A 19,528-nucleotide genomic window follows, 5' to 3' on the forward strand; every position below is an offset into this window, starting at 1 on the left:
ATGTATACACTCTTACCGAACGTTGTTTGACTAACATGTTCCTGATGACGCCTTCCCTGGGAAGCCACCTTTTTTGCACAAGCATCAACCCACCAGGGCTTGTACTTCAAAACATGCTGAATGACTTCATCTTCAAAAAAGTCAGCACTGGAGAAAAGAGTCGCTTGTTATTTATTTCAGTGTATAGTACACATACAAAAAAACACCAATCCCAGATTCTCTAGAGGCATTTGCCATACACTAAAAATTAGGGGTTTCAATCAATTAAAAAATTAATTACAATTAATTGGGCAATTTAAAAAAATTAATTGATTAATCACACTATTAATCGCACTGTTAAACAATAACAGAATACCATTTATTAAAAGTTTAAACGGTTAACTGATTAAAGGGCCAGCCAGCACAGCCAGGGGGCTGCTCTGGCCGGGTGGCACTGCTCCGGGCTCACTAACAAGGGGATGGGATCTGAGCAACAAATAAAGGGTGACTTAAGCAAAAGTCAAATGATCACAGAACTCAGAGAAACATTGTAGAATCCATCTAAAAAGAGAATGTTTATCTGCTCATGGTTAAGATGGGTTGACTGCCATTGTTACTAAGGAGAAAACAGAACTACGATGTCTACAACCTAAAATGCTGGCAAGGATTGGTTACCCTGATGCTTGAGAGGTCAACTATGAAATAATATTCTGCAGTTCGCAGCAGCAGCAGCTCTGCTTGCGTACAGACTGGCCTTTGAGTTTAACTGACCAGCAAAGGAAGCTGGAAGTGGATGAGCAATGTCTTGTGTCACTGTCACACTTATGAACACCCTCTAAAGTCTAGTGTTATGAGACATGAAGAGTCAGGCAAATAAGAAGTAAACCCATTTTTTTCAAGAGATTTTAAAATCCATCATCTATTAAATGGCAAAATACATTTATTTTAGCTGATGTAAATTCACTTCATCAGGAGGAATAAAGTAGTACTTACAGATAATGATCAGGATCAAACTTAGCAGCCTCAGTCTCCAGTCGTTTCTGTCTGCGTCCATCTGCAGCGGTTAAGTCTGGATCCTTAACATCAATAACATCACTGAGTTCATCCTGGAAAGGCAACAAGAACAAAAAGAATAAATGAGAGTTTAGAAGCAATGCTGAACAGCCTTATACTAAGGTGAGCTATTAGAATGATAGGTACCACTACCAAGTCTCCCTTACTGAAAAGCTATGCATTATGGGTAAGACTGTGATTTAGTCACAGAGATCATGGAAGTCATGGAATCAGTAACTTCCAAAGACCTCCATGACTTCAGCCAGTGCCAGCTGGGATCTGCAGGGTCCCCTGCAGCCTGTGGAGGCAGGGAGCTGTGGGGTTCCCCCAACTCTGCTGTGGCAGGGTGACCAGGGAGCGCCAAGCCCACATGGATGGTGTAGACCCCTGGAGCTCCCAGTCCACTGGCAGATGCCCAGGCTCCCCATTTTGTCATGGATATTTTTAGTAAAACTCAGGGAACAGGCCATGGGCTTCCATGAATTTTTTATTATTGCCCGTGACCTGTCTATGACTTTTCCAAAAATATCCATGACAAAATCTTAGCCTTAATTATGGGTCATAATGCTATGCCTTTCATTGCATACTTTGTTTTTATGCACAATTAATATAATTACATTTATTTTGTTTTTAAGACATTAGCTTAAAGTAGAAACAGTAAACGATGAAACAAAAAAAGCTCTGACCTGGATCCAGTATTTCCCCTATATTTTACAATTCTACTGCTTTTTGATTCATAATGTATCTGCTGTTGATTCCATGTTGATTGTAATAATGAAAATTGGGTGCTATCTTTGTTAAATCTACTTCAATCAGTTCTGCTCACCTGCACCACACCTTTTAGACACAGACTTTTTAAATAAAAAATGCCAAATGCCTTGGGTGTTTCAAACACTATACATTCTGTTTGGGCTTTTCTCTTGGTTACAAAGAAAAAGATGCACTATTTTTCATTAATGCCTCAGATCTGCAATACTTAATGAAAGCTATTGCAATAAAGATACAGACAGAAACCAGGCATTATTGTTCTTGCAATTCTAGGGCCCAGTCCTACAACATGTTGCGTATCCCCAAATCCCCACTGACTTCTACATTCTGCACCTGAGATCGCAGGACTGTTTATGCACAAATTGACACTCTTAATATTGAAGTGGGCAATCATTAGTAATTTGGAATTTCACTGTAATAATCAAACTAATGGGGCATTAATATTGGTGTAATATGTACTTCTGCAGGAATTCCATGGCAACAGACCAATTAATATACGTGCTATTAGAACATGAAAGCTTTCCCCCGACATTACTTCACTTTTCCACCTTAAGACATAATAATTCATGCAGTAACCAAGTTATATTGTCTTGACATTACAGTTAGAGTTGATAGAAACAGCTAGTACTTCTACCTCTTGGTATTATTTACAGAAACAAAACATTAGTTAGTAAATTGTCTATAATCTACTAACATAATAAATGCTGTACATATTTGTGATATCTTTATGTAATCCTTATTCTCTCCAGGTTGGACTAAATTGGAGATGAACTACGAACAGTCAATAAACAAAGAAATTGTTTAGTGTATATTAGCAATGCAGATTTAAGCCTACAGTTTAAGATTTTGATCCAGCAAATTGTTCCACACACGTAGATTCCTGTGTCTGAGCAGTGCCCCACTGACTTTACGGAGTCTACCCAAGGAGAACAACTTGGAGGATTGGGGTCAAAGTTAGTAACGGTTTCTTCTAAGCAAATAATACTTACACCAATCTTATTTCAATTGTTTTTAATAACTGTATCACCAGTATGAATAATTGAAGTGTCCTTTTTAGTTCATTTTACTCTGAGATAACTCCAAAACCATAAGCAGTTTTACTATCTAGTTAATAATTTTATTATTGTGAATATCTGGCATAAACATATATAGTCAGACAAGAATGCAGTAATTAGTCCAGACTGATGCATTTCTTTTGCAAGTTAGCTAGAACTTTCTCCCTAGACTACACACATACAACAAACTATAAAGTATATCCTTCAAAATCCACTTCTAAGTTTGGGATATAAAGTCAAGATTTTGTTTACAATTATATTAAACAATATGTATGCATTTAGCACTAACTCTGAAAACAAAACCACAGTTTATCAACAAGCAACCTACGTATCTATCTTGTGACTGACTTCACTAATATATTGCCATGGATCCACAAGATATGTGCTACACCTCAACTTTTAAACAGTTCACTGAAGGTACCCTTCAGCATTCCAGATCCCTAAGAGGTCCCACTCTTCCTCAAGGGTAGGCCACACAGCCTCATCACTTCCAAGACCAAGTGTCTGGGCTCCAGCACTCCTGTTTCTCTCCATGAACTCTGCCCAGAATATCCAACTGAGATGGTCTCTGAACAGGAGTCTTTTACCCTATACAAGGATCAGTGCACCTTAGCAAATATCTGCAGTAACGTGAGGCAGCTATGTGACAAAACACCTATGTCTCCTGCTCTTTACACCCAGCACATAGCAGTACAAAGCACAGAGGGAAACGGAGGTGCACACTGGATTCATAAGTACTAAAAAAATTCCCACATCTGTAACATATATATGTATTTTACATCGTTATATGGCATTATAATCTTTAACATATTTATCGTCATACCACTTTCATGTAGAGAAGTACTCTTTTCCTTATTTTACAGCTGGGCAATTCAGACACGAGAACAGAACTGACTATAAAATAATTTAATTTTGCATTAGATAAAATCTTTGCATTTCCAAGTTGATAGTTCAAAGCATTGTTTGTCCTCATTTTTAGACCCATCTTTTCAATGACATAGAATCATAAAAATGTAGGACCTTGAAGGGTCCTCAAGAGGTCATCTAGTCCACTCTCCCTGTACTAAGGCAGAACCAAGAAAGCTAGACCATCGATGGCAGGCATTTGTCTAACCTGTTCTTAAAAACCTGCAATGAAGAAGACTCCAACCTATTCCAGAATTTAACTACGTTTACAGTTAGAAAGATTTTCCTAATATCTAACTCAAATCTCCCTGGTTTCAGATTAAAACATTTACTTCCGGCTCTGCTTTAGTGGACGTACTAATCACCATCTTCTTTATAACAGCCTTTAACATATTTGAAGACTTATCAGGTCCCACCGTTAGTCTTCTTTGCTCAAGACTACACAGGGAAAGGTCTTTTAACCTTTCCTCACAAGTCAGGTTTTCTAAACCTTTTATCACTTTTGTTGCTCTGCACTCCCTCCAATTTGTCCACAACTCTCTTAAACTGAGACACCCAAAACTGGACACAAGACTTTAGCTGAGGTGTCACCAATGCCGAGTAGAATGAAACAGTGACTTCCCAGGTCTTACATACAACATTCTGATGGGTATTAACAGGAATATTAACCATTTTTGCAACTGCATCATGTTGTTGGCTCACATCCAATTTGCAATCCACTATAACTCCCAGATCCTTTTCAGCAGTACTACTGCCTAGCCAATTATTCCCCATTTTGTAGTTGTGAATTGGATTTGTTCTTCTTAAGTGCAGTACTTTGCTCATCTTTACTGAATTTCATCATGTTGCTTTCAGATCAACTCTACAATTGATCCTGGTCATTTTGAATTCTAACCTTGTCCTCTAAAGGGCTTGCAACCCCTCCCAGCTTGGTGTCACCCGCAAATTTTATAAGCATATGCTCTATTCCATTAACCAAGCCATTAGTGAAAACACTGAGTAGTATCAGAACCAGGACTGACACTTGTGGGAATCCACCAGATACATCCTGCCAGTTTTACCACAAACCATTGGGAACCACACTTTGAGTATGGTCTTTCAACCAGTTATGCACCCACCTTACAATAATCTCATCTAGACCACATTTCACTAGTTTGCTTATGAGAATGTAATTTGGGACTGTGTCAAACGCCTTACAAAAAATCAAGATATATCATATTTACTGCTTCCTACTATCCACTAGGCCAGTAAACCTGTCAAAAGAGGAAATGAGGTTGATTTGGCATGATTTGTCCTGGACAAATACATGTTGCTAAATTGAACACATCTGAAACATTATTGCACTGACTTTAAGTCCAACTGAAATCAGCATGCTAGATCATAGTAAACACTATAAACTTTATAGGGTTCGCTTTTAAAGAAAAATCACACACCTGCAATCGCTGAAAAACTCCTGATTTCAAATTTCCAAACCCATAGCAGCACTGTAAATGTAAAGTGCTTTCTGCAATTTCATGATAAGGGGTCTGTTCAATTTCCCAGTCAAATTCTTCCTCTTCCTCCTCCTCCTCCTCCTCAGCTAGCTCAGCAGAGGTACCTAGAAATGTTTTGCATCATAACAAAAGAAAAGGATCTCAAAGTTGATACTTTAGTCGAAGTGTAGCTAATGAAAAGATTACTAGTTAATCTATGAATCAGGCTTTTTTGTTTTACTAATTTTTTAAACTATTAGAAAAACTTTTCTAGTATCAGATGACCCTATTGTTTCCAGAGAAAGAAAGGAAAATGGAAGATCGACAAACGATTTTGTACCATTAACTGATTTCAGCAATAACAAAGTCTGCATTAATTTATCTACTGCTGTTTAGATTTTTTCTTCTTTAAAATGACACTATCTGGCTTGGTGAAAAATATAAACTATAGTTACAAAGTTCAATGCTAAGCCATGAAAACTATATGGGGGATAATTTAGTAGTTGTACATATAAATGTCATTTAAGTACCAAATGCATAAGTATATATTCACTGTGTGCATATGTGTGGCCCACATACCAGTATACAAATTAGATCCATGTCCTTCTTAGCTCATGAAAGCCTGTGGGTAAATTCTGGAGTTGTTTTTGAATGTCAACACCTCTATTCAGGAGTGCAAAACATCAGGTGCTGCTGACAAATCTGTTACTTCTGGGGGAATTCTGCACCATTGTGCACGTGCAGAATTCATGTCCCCCATAGAATTTTTTTGTCCGCAGAAAATACATTCTGCTAGAGGCACTAGTTATGTCTTTCACCCACCAGGAGCTACTATGGCGCCAGAACGGATGGGTGGGTGGGAGCAGCCAGCTGCAGATAGAGAGGAGAAGATGCTGCGTTCCTCACAGTGCCCTGCTCACAAGGCCAAGTGAGGAGGTACAGGGCATGGGGGGGTGACAGAAATCATAGGGCACATGGGACTACTGCGGGGGAGGCACATATCAGGGTTCAGAAGGGCTAGTTGGGGGGACAGAGGCAGATGTGCCTGACTGAATGAGAGAGGCTAGGGATCAGCCAGGGTCTGCATGGGAGAGGCTCCACAACAATTCCTTACCCCCCACCAGAAAAGAAACAACTGTTCAATACTTCTCCCATCCACACCCAACAACCGTCTAGGTTCACTCCCACGCTCCTTCCAAACAATTACTTCCCTCTCCCTCAGCTCCTCCATTACCTGAATCCCCCAAGCCTTTGCACTGCTTCTGAAGAGTGCGGAAAATACACCTCTGTATTGTAGTTTAAATGAATTATTACTCAAAGTTCTGTATTAATATGCCTAGTAAGAAATCTATTTGTCAAAAAATATTTCCTGAATCTTTTTTGTTGTTTGTATTGTTACAGACATACTTGCTGACAGGTGGTATGAAATACATTACCAAAATAATTGAAAGTGGCATTATATTGTTATTTTGACATATAAAATATGCAGTATTTTTCAGAATTCTAAAATATTGCGTGCAAAACTTTTAATTTTTGGTGCAAAATTCTCCCAGGAGTAATCTGTGCTCAAATGGCTCCACTATTTTCTTTAAGAGCTCCCAAAGAATGGTTATGGGTCACTGTTCACCTGCACCCACAACTCTCTTTAGCAGGGTTCCACAGGGTTCTACACGACCCACCTTGTTTGACATGTCTCTGGATCCATCAGGAGGATCAGAGAGGATTGTATTTGTATGACACCAACATGTGCATGTGATTGTATGACACCTACATCTAAAACTTCATTTTATCTTAGTCAGCATGACTGAGAACCCTTCCCAGTGCCTAACAGAGAGCAAAGCTTGGATGAGAGCTAGCCTGAAGAGACTCGATCCACAGAAGACTAAGATAACGAGCAGAGACTGGAGGAGGCAACTGGAAGGAATGTCAGGTTATATCAGCTTTTTGACTGAAGGTTGTATTCCCCAGCATTTGTAACTCAAGTTTAGAATTTGACGGTTCATGATAATTCATTCTTGCCTCTCGATAGCCAAATGGCATTTGTTCTAACAGCCGTTTTTACACATACTTGGCAAAAAGACAATGACTTTATTTTGGATACAAGCCTCATCAGTTACGCTTGCTTCTATTACCCTGATGATGGGTACTGCATTGTGCTCTACCCTCAATTACACCTTAAGACCACTCAGAATGCTCAGATAATCAGTGAGCCACATTCTGTACTATTAAGCTATGTTTCATACAGAGAGACCCTCATGTTAATGCTCCATGCACGATCAGGGCCCCACATTCCTACATATGATAACGGAGGCTCAGAGACAAACCAGATATATACCAAGAGCAAAACTGCGGCCCCACTGAAGTCAATAGCAAACTTCACATTGACTTCAATAAGGCTAGGATTTCACCCCCAAGATCACAACTCCATATATTTAAAAAACCATCACACACACACACACACAAGGAAAGAGATATTGCTAATTATTTGGTAAGAAGACAATCACACAATTAACCACATTTATTCAAGCCTTCTTCTATATGTAACAGCATTCTTAAGTCTTTTGCAGGGGTTGAACCTGAGACCACGAGATCTAATGAGCTACTATTACTTGAGCTAAAAGACCAGATACCTTAGCACAAAGGCAGCAGCAGAATCTCATACCTCTATGGATCATACAAACACTACAGGTGAACAAAGGATTAGCAAGTGTTATATATTTTGAGATGCAAATATAACTCTTACAAAACACTTTCTCAAACCATGTAAACGTGTAATGCACTTCACACAAGGGAAGTTTTCTTGCTTACAAATTCACCTTACAAACTCAAACAAAAAATCAACTATACAAGTTAAACTTTTAAAATATGTTGTATTTACCAGTGTCAGTAATCATACCTATCTCTTCCACTAATGGTTTAGCTGATCTAGATTTCTTCTGTGCTAACAGAGCTGTCAGCATGTCCAACCCATCAAAATACTGACCAGGAGTCTCCTTAGGCAGTCGAACTGTAAAAATGCCTTGAAAGAGAAATTAAAATTTGGTTCAGATGTATAACAATTTAAAAGATAAACTGTAAAAAAAATGTACAATCATTTCTTCTTATTGAAGTTAAATGTTTGGGAAGCTCTTTGGATGTATTTCATGCATGCAACTAAAATTTTCCTATGTGTTCATCTCTATGCATTTTTTAGAGTTAACCTGACTGTATGAATTTCACAGAAATCGGAAAATTAAATTATTTTTCAAAAGGTACACAAAAATGCAACACTATCATTTATGGTGATGTCCTGACACAGCTCATATAACAAAGATAGAATAAGTACATTTTTATTTTTAAAACTTTTTTCCCCTCAAATAATCAACCATAAGATTAAAGAAAGACACATTTAATATTCTGATGCATATTTTATTTCAGGTGTATAAACTTGCCTTTGGAGGCAGCAGACTGTATCTTAATAAGCCAAGGTCTTGGTTACAAAACATATTCTTGTGGGGCTTTATTTTTTAATTGAATAAATTGTTGAACCAGATACTTTAATTGTACCAGATACAATTTTAAGCCCCAATGCTGCAGTCACTTTCCCACACGCAGATATTGTACTTACATCTGCACTAAGTCCCACGGTAATCAACAGGCAATGCACAGAGCTCAGCAAAGATCTGTTTACAAGATCCAGGCATTAAATTTCGTAAATCTTGAGCAATTTGTGTATATATTATTTACCATGAGGCCTGAAAATGTGTGTCTACTTCCATGTTTTGACATCACCATATGAAAGATAATGCAGATGTCATAGCAAATATGAATATTGTATGGTATTTCTACTATTGCTGCTTCAACATAAATTAGAATTTCTTTTTGGAGCTCAACGAAAACTTTACTAGTCCTGTCTCTACAGCAATACATTACTTTTGGTGGGCTGATGTGTGTATTTCCATTGATTTCTTTCATAAGACTAGCCAGAAGTCCATCTTGAGATTTGTTCTCTTACTAGTTACTGAAACTTATTCATTCTTATTTCTTGCAGGCTGAATGGGCTAGTGATCTTGGTTCAGTGACTTATATCGTTCATGTCACATTGGAAGAAATAATATACATAGATCTTTCTTTAACAGGAACGTTATGATCTGTATCCATGAAGAATTCAGCTTTCAATACAGAAAGTTCTATTATGAAAGCCACTCTCACTTGTGGTTGGTCACTTAGGGCTTGGCTACACTACCCGCTGGATCGGCTGGCAGAGATCAATCTAGTGGGGGTCGATTTATCGACTCTGGTACTTCACCAGAACGAGGAATGCAAGCGGAGTTGACAGGAGAGCGTCAGCTGTCGACCTACCCCAGTGAAGACGCCGCAGTAAGTGGTTCTAAGTACATCAACTTCAGCTATGCTATTCACGTAGCTGAAGTTGCGTATCTTAGATCGATCCCACACAGTAGTGTAGACAAGCCCTCAATGTCCTTTCAGTAGATGAACACCAGGGGCTAGCTCTTCATGCCAGATAAGAACAGAACATGGAAATGTCATTACCTTCCTTCTTTTTAGCTAGCATAACCCATTTGTGTTTATATAGTAAATGTATATAAAATAAACCACTGTGAACTACAGATTTTAAAACACAACCAAAACCATGAGGATTCCCAGTTAAACATACTTTGCTGCAAGTAAATTAAAAGTTCTGTGTAATTACAATGCAGCAGAAGGTACATTAGTAGAGCTCATGTGTTGTGTTTTTAATAATAAAAAATATCAATGTTATTAACTAATACCTTTGTCCACATTATAAGATGCTTCTTCTCTTCCATCTTCCACAATTCTTCCAGGAAGAGTTAGCCTGTGAACAAAAATGACATGTCTTATCAAACGCCTGATTTATCATCCAGACTAATGGCTCAACCAGTAAAACTATATGGCACATTCCATAAGCAGTACAGGAGATTTAACTACATGACTCTCATAGATGTTAATGGAAGTCATGCAGCTAAATCCCTGTGTACTACTTTGAAAGTTTACCCCCCATGTAGAAATGAAAGAGATCAGCCTTTGAGACAGAATTTGATATTCCTGTTTTCCCAGCCAGGATAGGATCAGCATCATTACAAAGACATCATCGGCACTATGTGGAACAGGTAAAGGATTTTGCCATTTCAAGGAATGAAGAGAGTTGACCCAGAATGACAAGATAGGAAAATCCTTCTGTTATTTTAGACTAACTGATATACTATTGTCCACCCACCTACTCAACCCCACTTATGGTAAATGAACATGTACAAGAGATGAGAGCTGGTGCCTTGATGCTTGAAGTTCCCATAACAAGAGAAAGAAGAGTGTTAAAAATACAAGATACTATAGGCAAAGAGTTGTCAAACTTTTTAAGTGCGGATGACCTCTTAATATTGAAATTGTTTCATGGATCTTCTATACCATTCATGATTGCATTACTTATCCAACATGACAAAGTAATATCACGAGCGTATTTAACATATTTTAGCTTCTTTTAATGTGATTTGGCAGCTGGAAACAAGAAGAGAACCAGCACCATGTAACCAGCCAGTTCTCTGCAGACCACAGTATAGGAACTGCAGCAGTAGAATGTTCTGTAAGACACAGAAATAAAGTTCATTCTCTTTTCAATATTTTTATTTTATGAAGCTCAAGGTTTTAAAATCCCTACGTTACTTGCCTGAGAAAGTAAGGCTTAGCATAAAATTTAAAATCCTTTCCTTCAAAATATACATCAAACTCAGAAACTTTGGCATAAGGTACATTGATTATTATAGTAAGAAAATCTGGATCCTGGCTCAGTTCAAATGCTGGAGTTATCATGATGAATGCAGCTGAACAGGCAACCACACTCCCTGTAAAATCCTATTGAAAAAAGGAAAAAAGAAAAAAGATTATGTTCATAAAAGAAGAGAACTACAAAAATAAATACACTCTCTGCAACAGGATTTAAGATTGGAGGAGAATGTGATTATCTTCTATATACTCGTGACCAGAACATCTCTGAACAAAAGAACTGTTTACATTTTCGTTGTCAAGAATTGTAAAACAATCTCTTTGGTTCCTAATTATAGCTCTTTAATCAAACCAACTAAATGAAGATAAACTCCTGAAGTATTTTAAAGTGCCAAGCATATTCAGTATGTAAAGCACAGAGCTGATAGTGCTAAATTTTGGTTAATTAACTACCTCTAATAATCATGTCAATGGAGAAACAAAAGAGTTTTTAATTTTAGCAAGAAAAAACATTCCAGTTATTTGTTACTGTTGGTTTGGGGTTTTTTTACACTTATACAATGCAAAGAAATCCTGAGTCCTAACAACATCATAATTAAAACCTGATAAACCTGGTAGAAGTATAATCCATTACATGAGAAGATGGTGGTACATGACCAATTTACTGATGCCTACGACTAGTCATCGTAATCAGAATTGGATAGAATTCAATACACAATATTTGAAAATTGATTCCTATAGGGAGGATATTGATCATGGTGTGTCCAATTTAATCCATTATTATTCAATTCCCTTCTCCCATGCACATACTTTTTCACCCAGAAGAATCTTTATAAAATATTTAGGAATATGGTAGGAAAAGTGAAAGAGACAGACGATGGAACTGATATGGTTCATGGGACTGCCTTGCCGTTGCACATATGAGTGAGTGTTAGCTTGCCCTGTTTGATTTCAGAGTTCCTAAAACCTGAGCTCTGCTATAGCAGTTGAAAAAAAGATCAGTCTAGTAACCTGATGTGTTTTGGCTCCATTGCATTAGCACATCACAGTAATGGACTCCTAACAATGATTAAAATCATAAAGGCAGGAAAAGTCTCAGTAAGTGTAACCTCTATACAGAATAATTTAGATAGTCATGAATTTAATACATGGCTTTTACATAAATATGGTCACAACAAATAATGAAAAGTTTGACAGGGAGCAACTAAACACATATCAACCAATTTTTTGGCTTCCTGCAACACTAACAATACTCCTGACGTTCAAACACTGCATTCGTTCCTGTTGTTAAAAAGCAGATTATAATTTCCCAGTTGCTAAATGTTAGATTTGTAAAGTTCATTAACTGAATTAAATAAAATTTGGAAGAGAATTGTCCATATGACGGAAAGTATACTAAAGCAGAAAAAGAAATTATTTTAAAAAATCAGTTAAAAGTATGCTTTGAATATGACAAAGAATCACAGTATCAAATTACTCACAATTTCACAACCTAAAATTCTGCTGAGCAATGAAGATATTAACACCTCATTGCACATGTAGAGGACAGTAGACTCTGAAGTGTTGAAATCCAGTAAATATTACAGAAAACAGGCTGAAAAATATGAGCCAGATTTATGATATATTAAAGTACAACCCTCAAGAACAGGGATGGGCAAACTTTTTTGGCCCGAGGGCCACATCTGGCTGGGGAAATTGCATGCAGGGCCATGAATGTAGGGCTGGGGCAGGGGATTGGGGTGTGGGAGGGAGTGCAGGGTGCGGGAGGGAGTGTTGGGTGCAGAAAGAGGCTCAGGGCAAAGGGTTGGGGCGCAGGAGGGGTGCAGAGTGTACAAGGGGGCTCAGGGCAGGGAGCTGGGGTGCAGGAGGGGGTGCAGATTGTGGGAGGGAGCTCAGGGAAGGGGTGCAGGAGAGGTGTGTGGTACGGCAGGGGGCTCAGGGCATTGGGTTGGGGGCTCAGGGCAGGGGATTAAGGTACAGGAGGGGTTCGGGGTCTGGCAGGGGGCTCAGGGCAGGGCGCTAGAGTGTGGGGTGCAGGAGGGGCTCAGGGTAAGGGCTCCGGCCCGGCACCGCTTACCTTGAGTGGCTTCGGGGTGGCAGCAGCGTGCAGCAGGGCTAAGGCAGGCTCCCTGCCTACCCTGGCCCCGTACCGCTCCCAGAAGTGGCCGGCACCACATCCCTGCCCTCGCCTGCGGGTACCTCCCCCAAAGCTCCCATTGGCCGCAGTTCCCTGTTCCTGGCCAATGGGAGCTGCAGGGGCAGAGCCTGCAGACAAGGGCAGCACGCAGAGCCCTCTGACTCCTCATCCCCCAGGGGCTGCAGGGATGTGATGCCAGCCGCTTCTGCGAGTGGTGCAGGGCAAGGGCAGGCAGGGAGCCTGCCTTAGCCCCACAGCGCCACGGGGGTGGCAATCCCACAGGCCAGATCCAAAGCCCTGACAGGCCGCAGTTTGCCCACCCCTGCTCAAGAAAGACAAAATAAGGTCCTTTATCCTATCTTTTGTTTTTTGCACGAATATATTTTGCATCTATAGGTCTGTCAATCCATAAATGGCAGATTTACATTTATTGTGACATTGCAGTCACAGGGCACCACCACTATGTTTAATCAAAAGTATAATACACTATGCTGTATCAGAAATTCATTTTAGTTGAGTATTTCCTATTAATGTCTTTTTTCTATTATAACAGATATGGGAAGTTGGTTAATACCCCACAGACAAATGTCTATCTTCCCCAAACTTCCCTGTGTCCATTTTTCATTTTATGAATACATTGTTTAAGAGACCATAAATTATAAAACAAAAAAAAAGTATTGTTTCTAAAGCACACATTCATTCATAGAACACTAAGAACTTTTCTTAAAAAAATTCTGAAACACTCATTTCATATCATGCATTACAAGTGCTCTTTTCATACATTAATCATATGATGTATTTCAGCATGCTCTCAAAGTAAAAATGTAATTATGTTCAAATCATAGTTTGTGGTCCGAGTACATTGATGTCACTTCTGAATTTCTTGAAACTCAGTCCTGCAAAGATTTATGTCCGCAAGCAGTTTCACTGAGCTCAATGTCTGCAAAGTGTTAGCAGGATCAGGGCCTATATAGTTTTAGTTGACCAGTAATGTTTAACTGGTCAACATCTACTTAAAAAAAAAAAAAAAATCACATCTTGGGGGCAAAAAAGGAACTGCAACCTCCCGGGAAGAATTCCCCTCAATGCTTGACTGCCATATGTAGTGTTATGCTGCTTCCCTAACAGTGCTAGGCATATGGAGCATTCTTACGGTGTCAGAAGAGAATCCATAGTACTGAGCAAGAATCTGGGCTGCAGCAGAACCCAGCCTGCCTAAGACTGCTGTAAATTAGCGTCCCACAGCTGGCCCAGAATCAATGTGACCAAAGAGCAATTTAAAATTACCTTTGCCTCTCTTTCCCTAATCTGTGCCTTCTGTGAATTACAGCTATAGATCTTATTACTACAGATGCATCACTATTCCCTTTATAAACCCAGTTTTTCAGGGGATATTTTAATTCATTAACAAAAATTAATTCCATCCTACCAGGCAAAAAATTGGTTTGGCTATTAGAGGGCTCCACAAATATTCTTTTGATCAGCTAGAGATAATTTTCTTTTGGAGAAAAAAAAACCCCTAAGAACTGGTTTGTTTTTTAAAAGGAAATTTATATACTATCCTGGATGCCTTTTTGGTGGATTTAAAAATAAATCCTTTAAAAACAAAAGAATTATAATTTGGAAAAGAGCTATTCTGCATGGAAAATAATATTTTCACAATAGTCTTTATTAAACATACTCATGTTCTTATCACAATACTGTCTTCTTTAAGGCCATAATGCACTGCATTAACACAACGCTACCTAATCTACTTAATAGATCACACAGCTAACGGGGCCATCGGGTGGGAATGGAAGCACAGGCTTTGTCTACACTGCCACTTTACAGGGCTGCAACTTGCTTGCTCAGGGGTATGAAACCCCCCACCCCCACGCCTACCCCTACCCCCCTGAGCACTACAAGTTTCGGTGCTGTAAAGTGGCAGTGTAGACAGTGCACCAGTGCTGGGGGCCATGCTCCCAGCCCTGGTAGCTACTCCCCTTGTGGGGGTGGGTTTTTTATAGCGCTGGGAGGTGCTGCTACTACACAACCATGTTAAACTGCTGCTGTTGCTAGTAAAGGCATGCTCACAGATACTACTGCTTTTGACATTAAGAAAATACCATGGATCTGAATACTTGCTAGATATTTCACTTTTTCTCTTTGCAACACTTTAAACACCATATAGTATGATTCTGAAGAGAACATTAGCTAAGGGAGAGATAAAGATCCATTAGGTCATCTAGTTCATTCCCCACCAATTCAGGATTGTCCTCTACAGTGGATCTGCAAAAAGAAAAGGAGTACTTGTGGCACCTTAGAAACTAACAAATTTATTTGCGCATAAGCTTTCGTGAGCTACAGCTCACTTCACTACAGCTGTAGCTCATGAAGCTTATGTGCAAATAAATTTGTTAGTTTCTAAGGTGCCACAAGTACTCCTTTTCTTTTTGCAGATACAGACTAACACGGCTGCTACCATGAAACCTTACAGTGGATTTATTATCCTATGCTTTGTCCAATCAAGCTTCAATTGTCCCAAAGTGATTCAACTTCCTTTGTGCCACACCACTGCCTTTCTAGTGTAATATGGTGAAATACCTGACCATTATGTGGGGTTTAGACACAGAAAAGGCGTTTTTTTATTTCATGCCCTTAATATTATGACATGGTTATTCAGTTTCCTGACTATTAATTCAAAGAGCCAGTTTAACCAGGGGCATGGCTATACTGGAAACTTCAAAGCACTGTTGTGGGAACGCTCACGCAACAGCGCTTTGAAGTGCGAGTATGGTCGCACGCGAGCGCTGGGAGAGAGCTCTCCCAGTGCTCCTGGTAATCCACCTCCACAAGAGGATTAGCTCCCAGCACTCGAAGCCTGTCTACACTAGCGCTTTAAAGCGCTATTGTGGGGTGATTTTTCACACCCCTGAGCCAGCAAGTTAGAGCGCTATAAAATGTAAGTGTAGACAAGCCTTGAGATTTTGTGTAAATGTGCTTTCAAAATAAAACTTAGGGCTTGTCTACACTGAGAAGCTGGACTGCTTCAACGATACCCCACAGTTGAAACAGTACAACCCACCCTTCTGTGGATGTAAAAATCACACTGCCAACCAAACCAGCGGGACCCACACAAGCAGGGGGTAGGTAGCACCCCCTCCCCCTCACTCCCCCCAACCCTTCAAGGACACCTAGCCCACGCTTCCAGGGTCCCTCTCCGCGGTGTAGAAGGGGCCAGCTCTGGCTGCAGGGGCCGCCATGGGGGGGGAAGACGTTGGAGGGGAGGGGTCTGGGCACTAGGGGGGGGTGCTGAGCGGGTCTAACCTGCTCACAGGAGGGGAGGGGTGGTGGGAGTCAGTCCATCTGTCTGAAGGGGGGGAATGAGGGTCTGTCTGTCGGTTGCTCTGCCTGTGGTGGGGGGCTCTCTGTCGGTGTGTCTCCCCGCGGGGAGGGGGGGAAATGAGGGTCAGTTGCTCCGTCTCCCCGCAGGGATGGGGGGATGAGGGTCTGTCTCTCTGTCGCTCTGCCGGGGGGGGGAGGGGTCTGTCTGCCACTGTCTCCCCGCGGGGGGGGGGCGATGAGGATCTGTGGGTCGGTCGCTCCGCCTGTGAGGGGGAGGGGTCTGTCTGTCTGTCTCCCCGGGGGGGGGCGGATGAGGGTCTGTCGCTCTGCTGGGGGGGGGTGTCTGTCTGTCGCTCTGTCTCCCCTGGGGGGGGGGGCGGATGAGGGTCTGTCGGTAGGTCGCTCTGCCTAGGAGGGGGAGGGGTCTGTCTGTCGGTCGGTCTGTCTCCCCGCGGGGGTGGGGGGGCGATGAGGGTCTGTCGGTCGGTCGCTCTGCCTGGGAGGGGGAGGGGTCTGTCTGTCGGTCGGTCTGTCTCCCCGCGGGGGTGGGGATGAGGGTCTGTCGGTCGGTCGCTCTGCCTAGGAGGGGGAGGGGTCTGTCTGTCGATCGGTCTGTCTCCCCGCGGGGGTGGGGATGAGGGTCTGTCGGTCGGTCGCTCTGCCTAGGAGGGGGAGGGGTCTGTCTGTCGATCGGTCTGTCTCCCCGCGGGGGTGGGGGGGCGATGAGGGTCTGTCGGTCGGTCGCTCTGCCTAGGAGGGGGAGGGGTCTGTCTGTCGATCGGTCTGTCTCCCCGCGGGGGTGGGGGGGCGATGAGGGTCTGTCGGTCGGTCGCTCTGCCTGGGAGGGGGAGGGGTCTGTCTGTCGGTCGGTCTGTCTCCCCTGGGGGGGGGGGGGCGGATGAGGGTCTGTCGGTCGGTCGCTCTGCCTGGGAGGGGGAGGGGTCTGTCTGTCGGTCGGTCTGTCTCCCCGCGGGGGTGGGGGGGCGATGAGGGTCTGTCGGTCGGTCGCTCTGCCGGGGAGGGGGAGGGGTCTGTCTGTCGGTCGGTCTGTCTCCCCGCGGGGGTGGGGGGGCGATGAGGGTCTGTCGGTCGGTCGCTCTGCCTGGGAGGGGGAGGGGTCTGTCTGTCGGTCGGTCTGTCTCCCCGCGGGGGTGGGGGGCCGATGAGGGTCTGTCGGTCGGTCGCTCTGCCGGGGAGGGGGAGGGGTCTGTCTGTCGGTCGGTCTGTCTCCCCGCGGGGGTGGGGGGGCGATGAGGGTCTGTCGGTCGGTCGCTCTGCCTGGGAGGGGGAGGGGTCTGTCTGTCGGTCGGTCTGTCTCCCCGCGGGGGTGGGGGGCCGATGAGGGTCTGTCGGTCGGTCGCTCTGCCGGGGAGGGGGAGGGGTCTGTCTGTCGATCGGTCTGTCTCCCCGCGGGGGTGGGGATGAGGGTCTGTCGGTCGGTCGCTCTGCCTAGGAGGGGGAGGGGTCTGTCTGTCGATCGGTCTGTCTCCCCGCGGGGGTGGGGGGGCGATGAGGGTCTGTCGGTCGGTCGCTCTGCCTAGGAGGGGGAGGGGTCTGTCTGTCGATCGGTCTGTCTCCCCGCGGGGGTGGGGGGGCGATGAGGGTCTGTCGGTCGGTCGCTCTGCCTAGGAGGGGGAGGGGTCTGTCTGTCGATCGGTCTGTCTCCCCGCGGGGGTGGGGGGGCGATGAGGGTCTGTCGGTCGGTCGCTCTGCCTGGGAGGGGGAGGGGTCTGTCTGTCGGTCGGTCTGTCTCCCCGCGGGGGTGGGGGGCCGATGAGGGTCTGTCGGTCGGTCGCTCTGCCGGGGAGGGGGAGGGGTCTGTCTGTCGGTCGGTCTGTCTCCCCGCGGGGGTGGGGGGGCGATGAGGGTCTGTCGGTCGGTCGCTCTGCCTGGGAGGGGGAGGGGTCTGTCTGTCGGTCGGTCTGTCTCCCCGCGGGGGTGGGGGGGCGATGAGGGTCTGTCGGTCGGTCGCTCTGCCGGGGAGGGGGAGGGGTCTGTCTGTCGGTCGGTCTGTCTCCCCGCGGGGGTGGGGGGGCGATGAGGGTCTGTCGGTCGGTCGCTCTGCCTGGGAGGGGGAGGGGTCTGTCTGTCGGTCGGTCTGTCTCCCCGCGGGGGTGGGGGGGCGATGAGGGTCTGTCGGTCGGTCGCTCTGCCTAGGAGGGGGAGGGGTCTGTCTGTCGATCGGTCTGTCTCCCCGCGGGGGTGGGGGGGCGATGAGGGTCTGTCGGTCGGTCGCTCTGCCTAGGAGGGGGAGGGGTCTGTCTGTCGATCGGTCTGTCTCCCCGCGGGGGTGGGGGGGCGATGAGGGTCTGTCGGTCGGTCGCTCTGCCTGGGAGGGGGAGGGGTCTGTCTGTCGGTCGGTCTGTCTCCCCGCGGGGGTGGGGGGCCGATGAGGGTCTGTCGGTCGGTCGCTCTGCCGGGGAGGGGGAGGGGTCTGTCTGTCGGTCGGTCTGTCTCCCCGCGGGGGTGGGGGGGCGATGAGGGTCTGTCGGTCGGTCGCTCTGCCTGGGAGGGGGAGGGGTCTGTCTGTCGGTCGGTCTGTCTCCCCGCGGGGGTGGGGGGGCGATGAGGGTCTGTCGGTCGGTCGCTCTGCCGGGGAGGGGGAGGGGTCTGTCTGTCGGTCGGTCTGTCTCCCCGCGGGGGTGGGGGGGCGATGAGGGTCTGTCGGTCGGTCGCTCTGCCTGGGAGGGGGAGGGGTCTGTCTGTCGGTCGGTCTGTCTCCCCGCGGGGGTGGGGGGGCGATGAGGGTCTGTCGGTCGGTCGCTCTGCCGGGGAGGGGGAGGGGTCGGTCGGTCTGTCTCCCCGCGGGGGTGGGGGGGCGATGAGGGTCTGTCGGTCGCTCGCTCGCTCTGCCGGGGAGGGGGAGGGGTCTGTGCAGGGGGAGCGAGGTCCGGCAAGTCCGCGCGCCCAGGCAGTAACGGCAGCGGCGGACGCGCGCTGCGGACCCCCGCCGCCCTCCCAGCGCCGCCACTTACTGCGGCGCCGCCTCCTCACTCGCACGCGGACCAAGCTGCGCGCGGCCCGCGCGTGACCCGGACACACATGGCGTTGGGCGGGGGAGGGGACACAGGCCCCAGAGCGCGGGAAGGGGC

General features: G+C 44.8%; 1 protein-coding gene across 1 annotated transcript in view; it reads right to left on the reverse strand.

The window, feature by feature from the left end:
* Positions 1–19,528, reverse strand: part of SHQ1 (SHQ1, H/ACA ribonucleoprotein assembly factor) — a 109,678-nt gene extending 90,150 nt beyond the window's left edge. Inside the window, exons 1-7 of the mRNA XM_084634420.1 lie at positions 19,412–19,528; positions 10,920–11,104; positions 10,006–10,070; positions 8,130–8,252; positions 5,195–5,358; positions 973–1,085; positions 17–147 (exon numbers count right to left, since the gene is read on the reverse strand). Of these exons, the coding sequence (XP_084490546.1) occupies positions 17–147; positions 973–1,085; positions 5,195–5,358; positions 8,130–8,252; positions 10,006–10,070; positions 10,920–11,062 (739 nt within the window). The 5' untranslated portion in view covers positions 11,063–11,104; positions 19,412–19,528. The remainder of the gene's footprint in view (positions 1–16; positions 148–972; positions 1,086–5,194; positions 5,359–8,129; positions 8,253–10,005; positions 10,071–10,919; positions 11,105–19,411) is intronic.

Source organism: Lepidochelys olivacea (genome assembly GCF_965140295.1).
Source record: "Lepidochelys olivacea isolate rLepOli2 genome assembly, chromosome: 7".
Taxonomy (NCBI): Eukaryota; Metazoa; Chordata; order Testudines; family Cheloniidae; genus Lepidochelys; species Lepidochelys olivacea.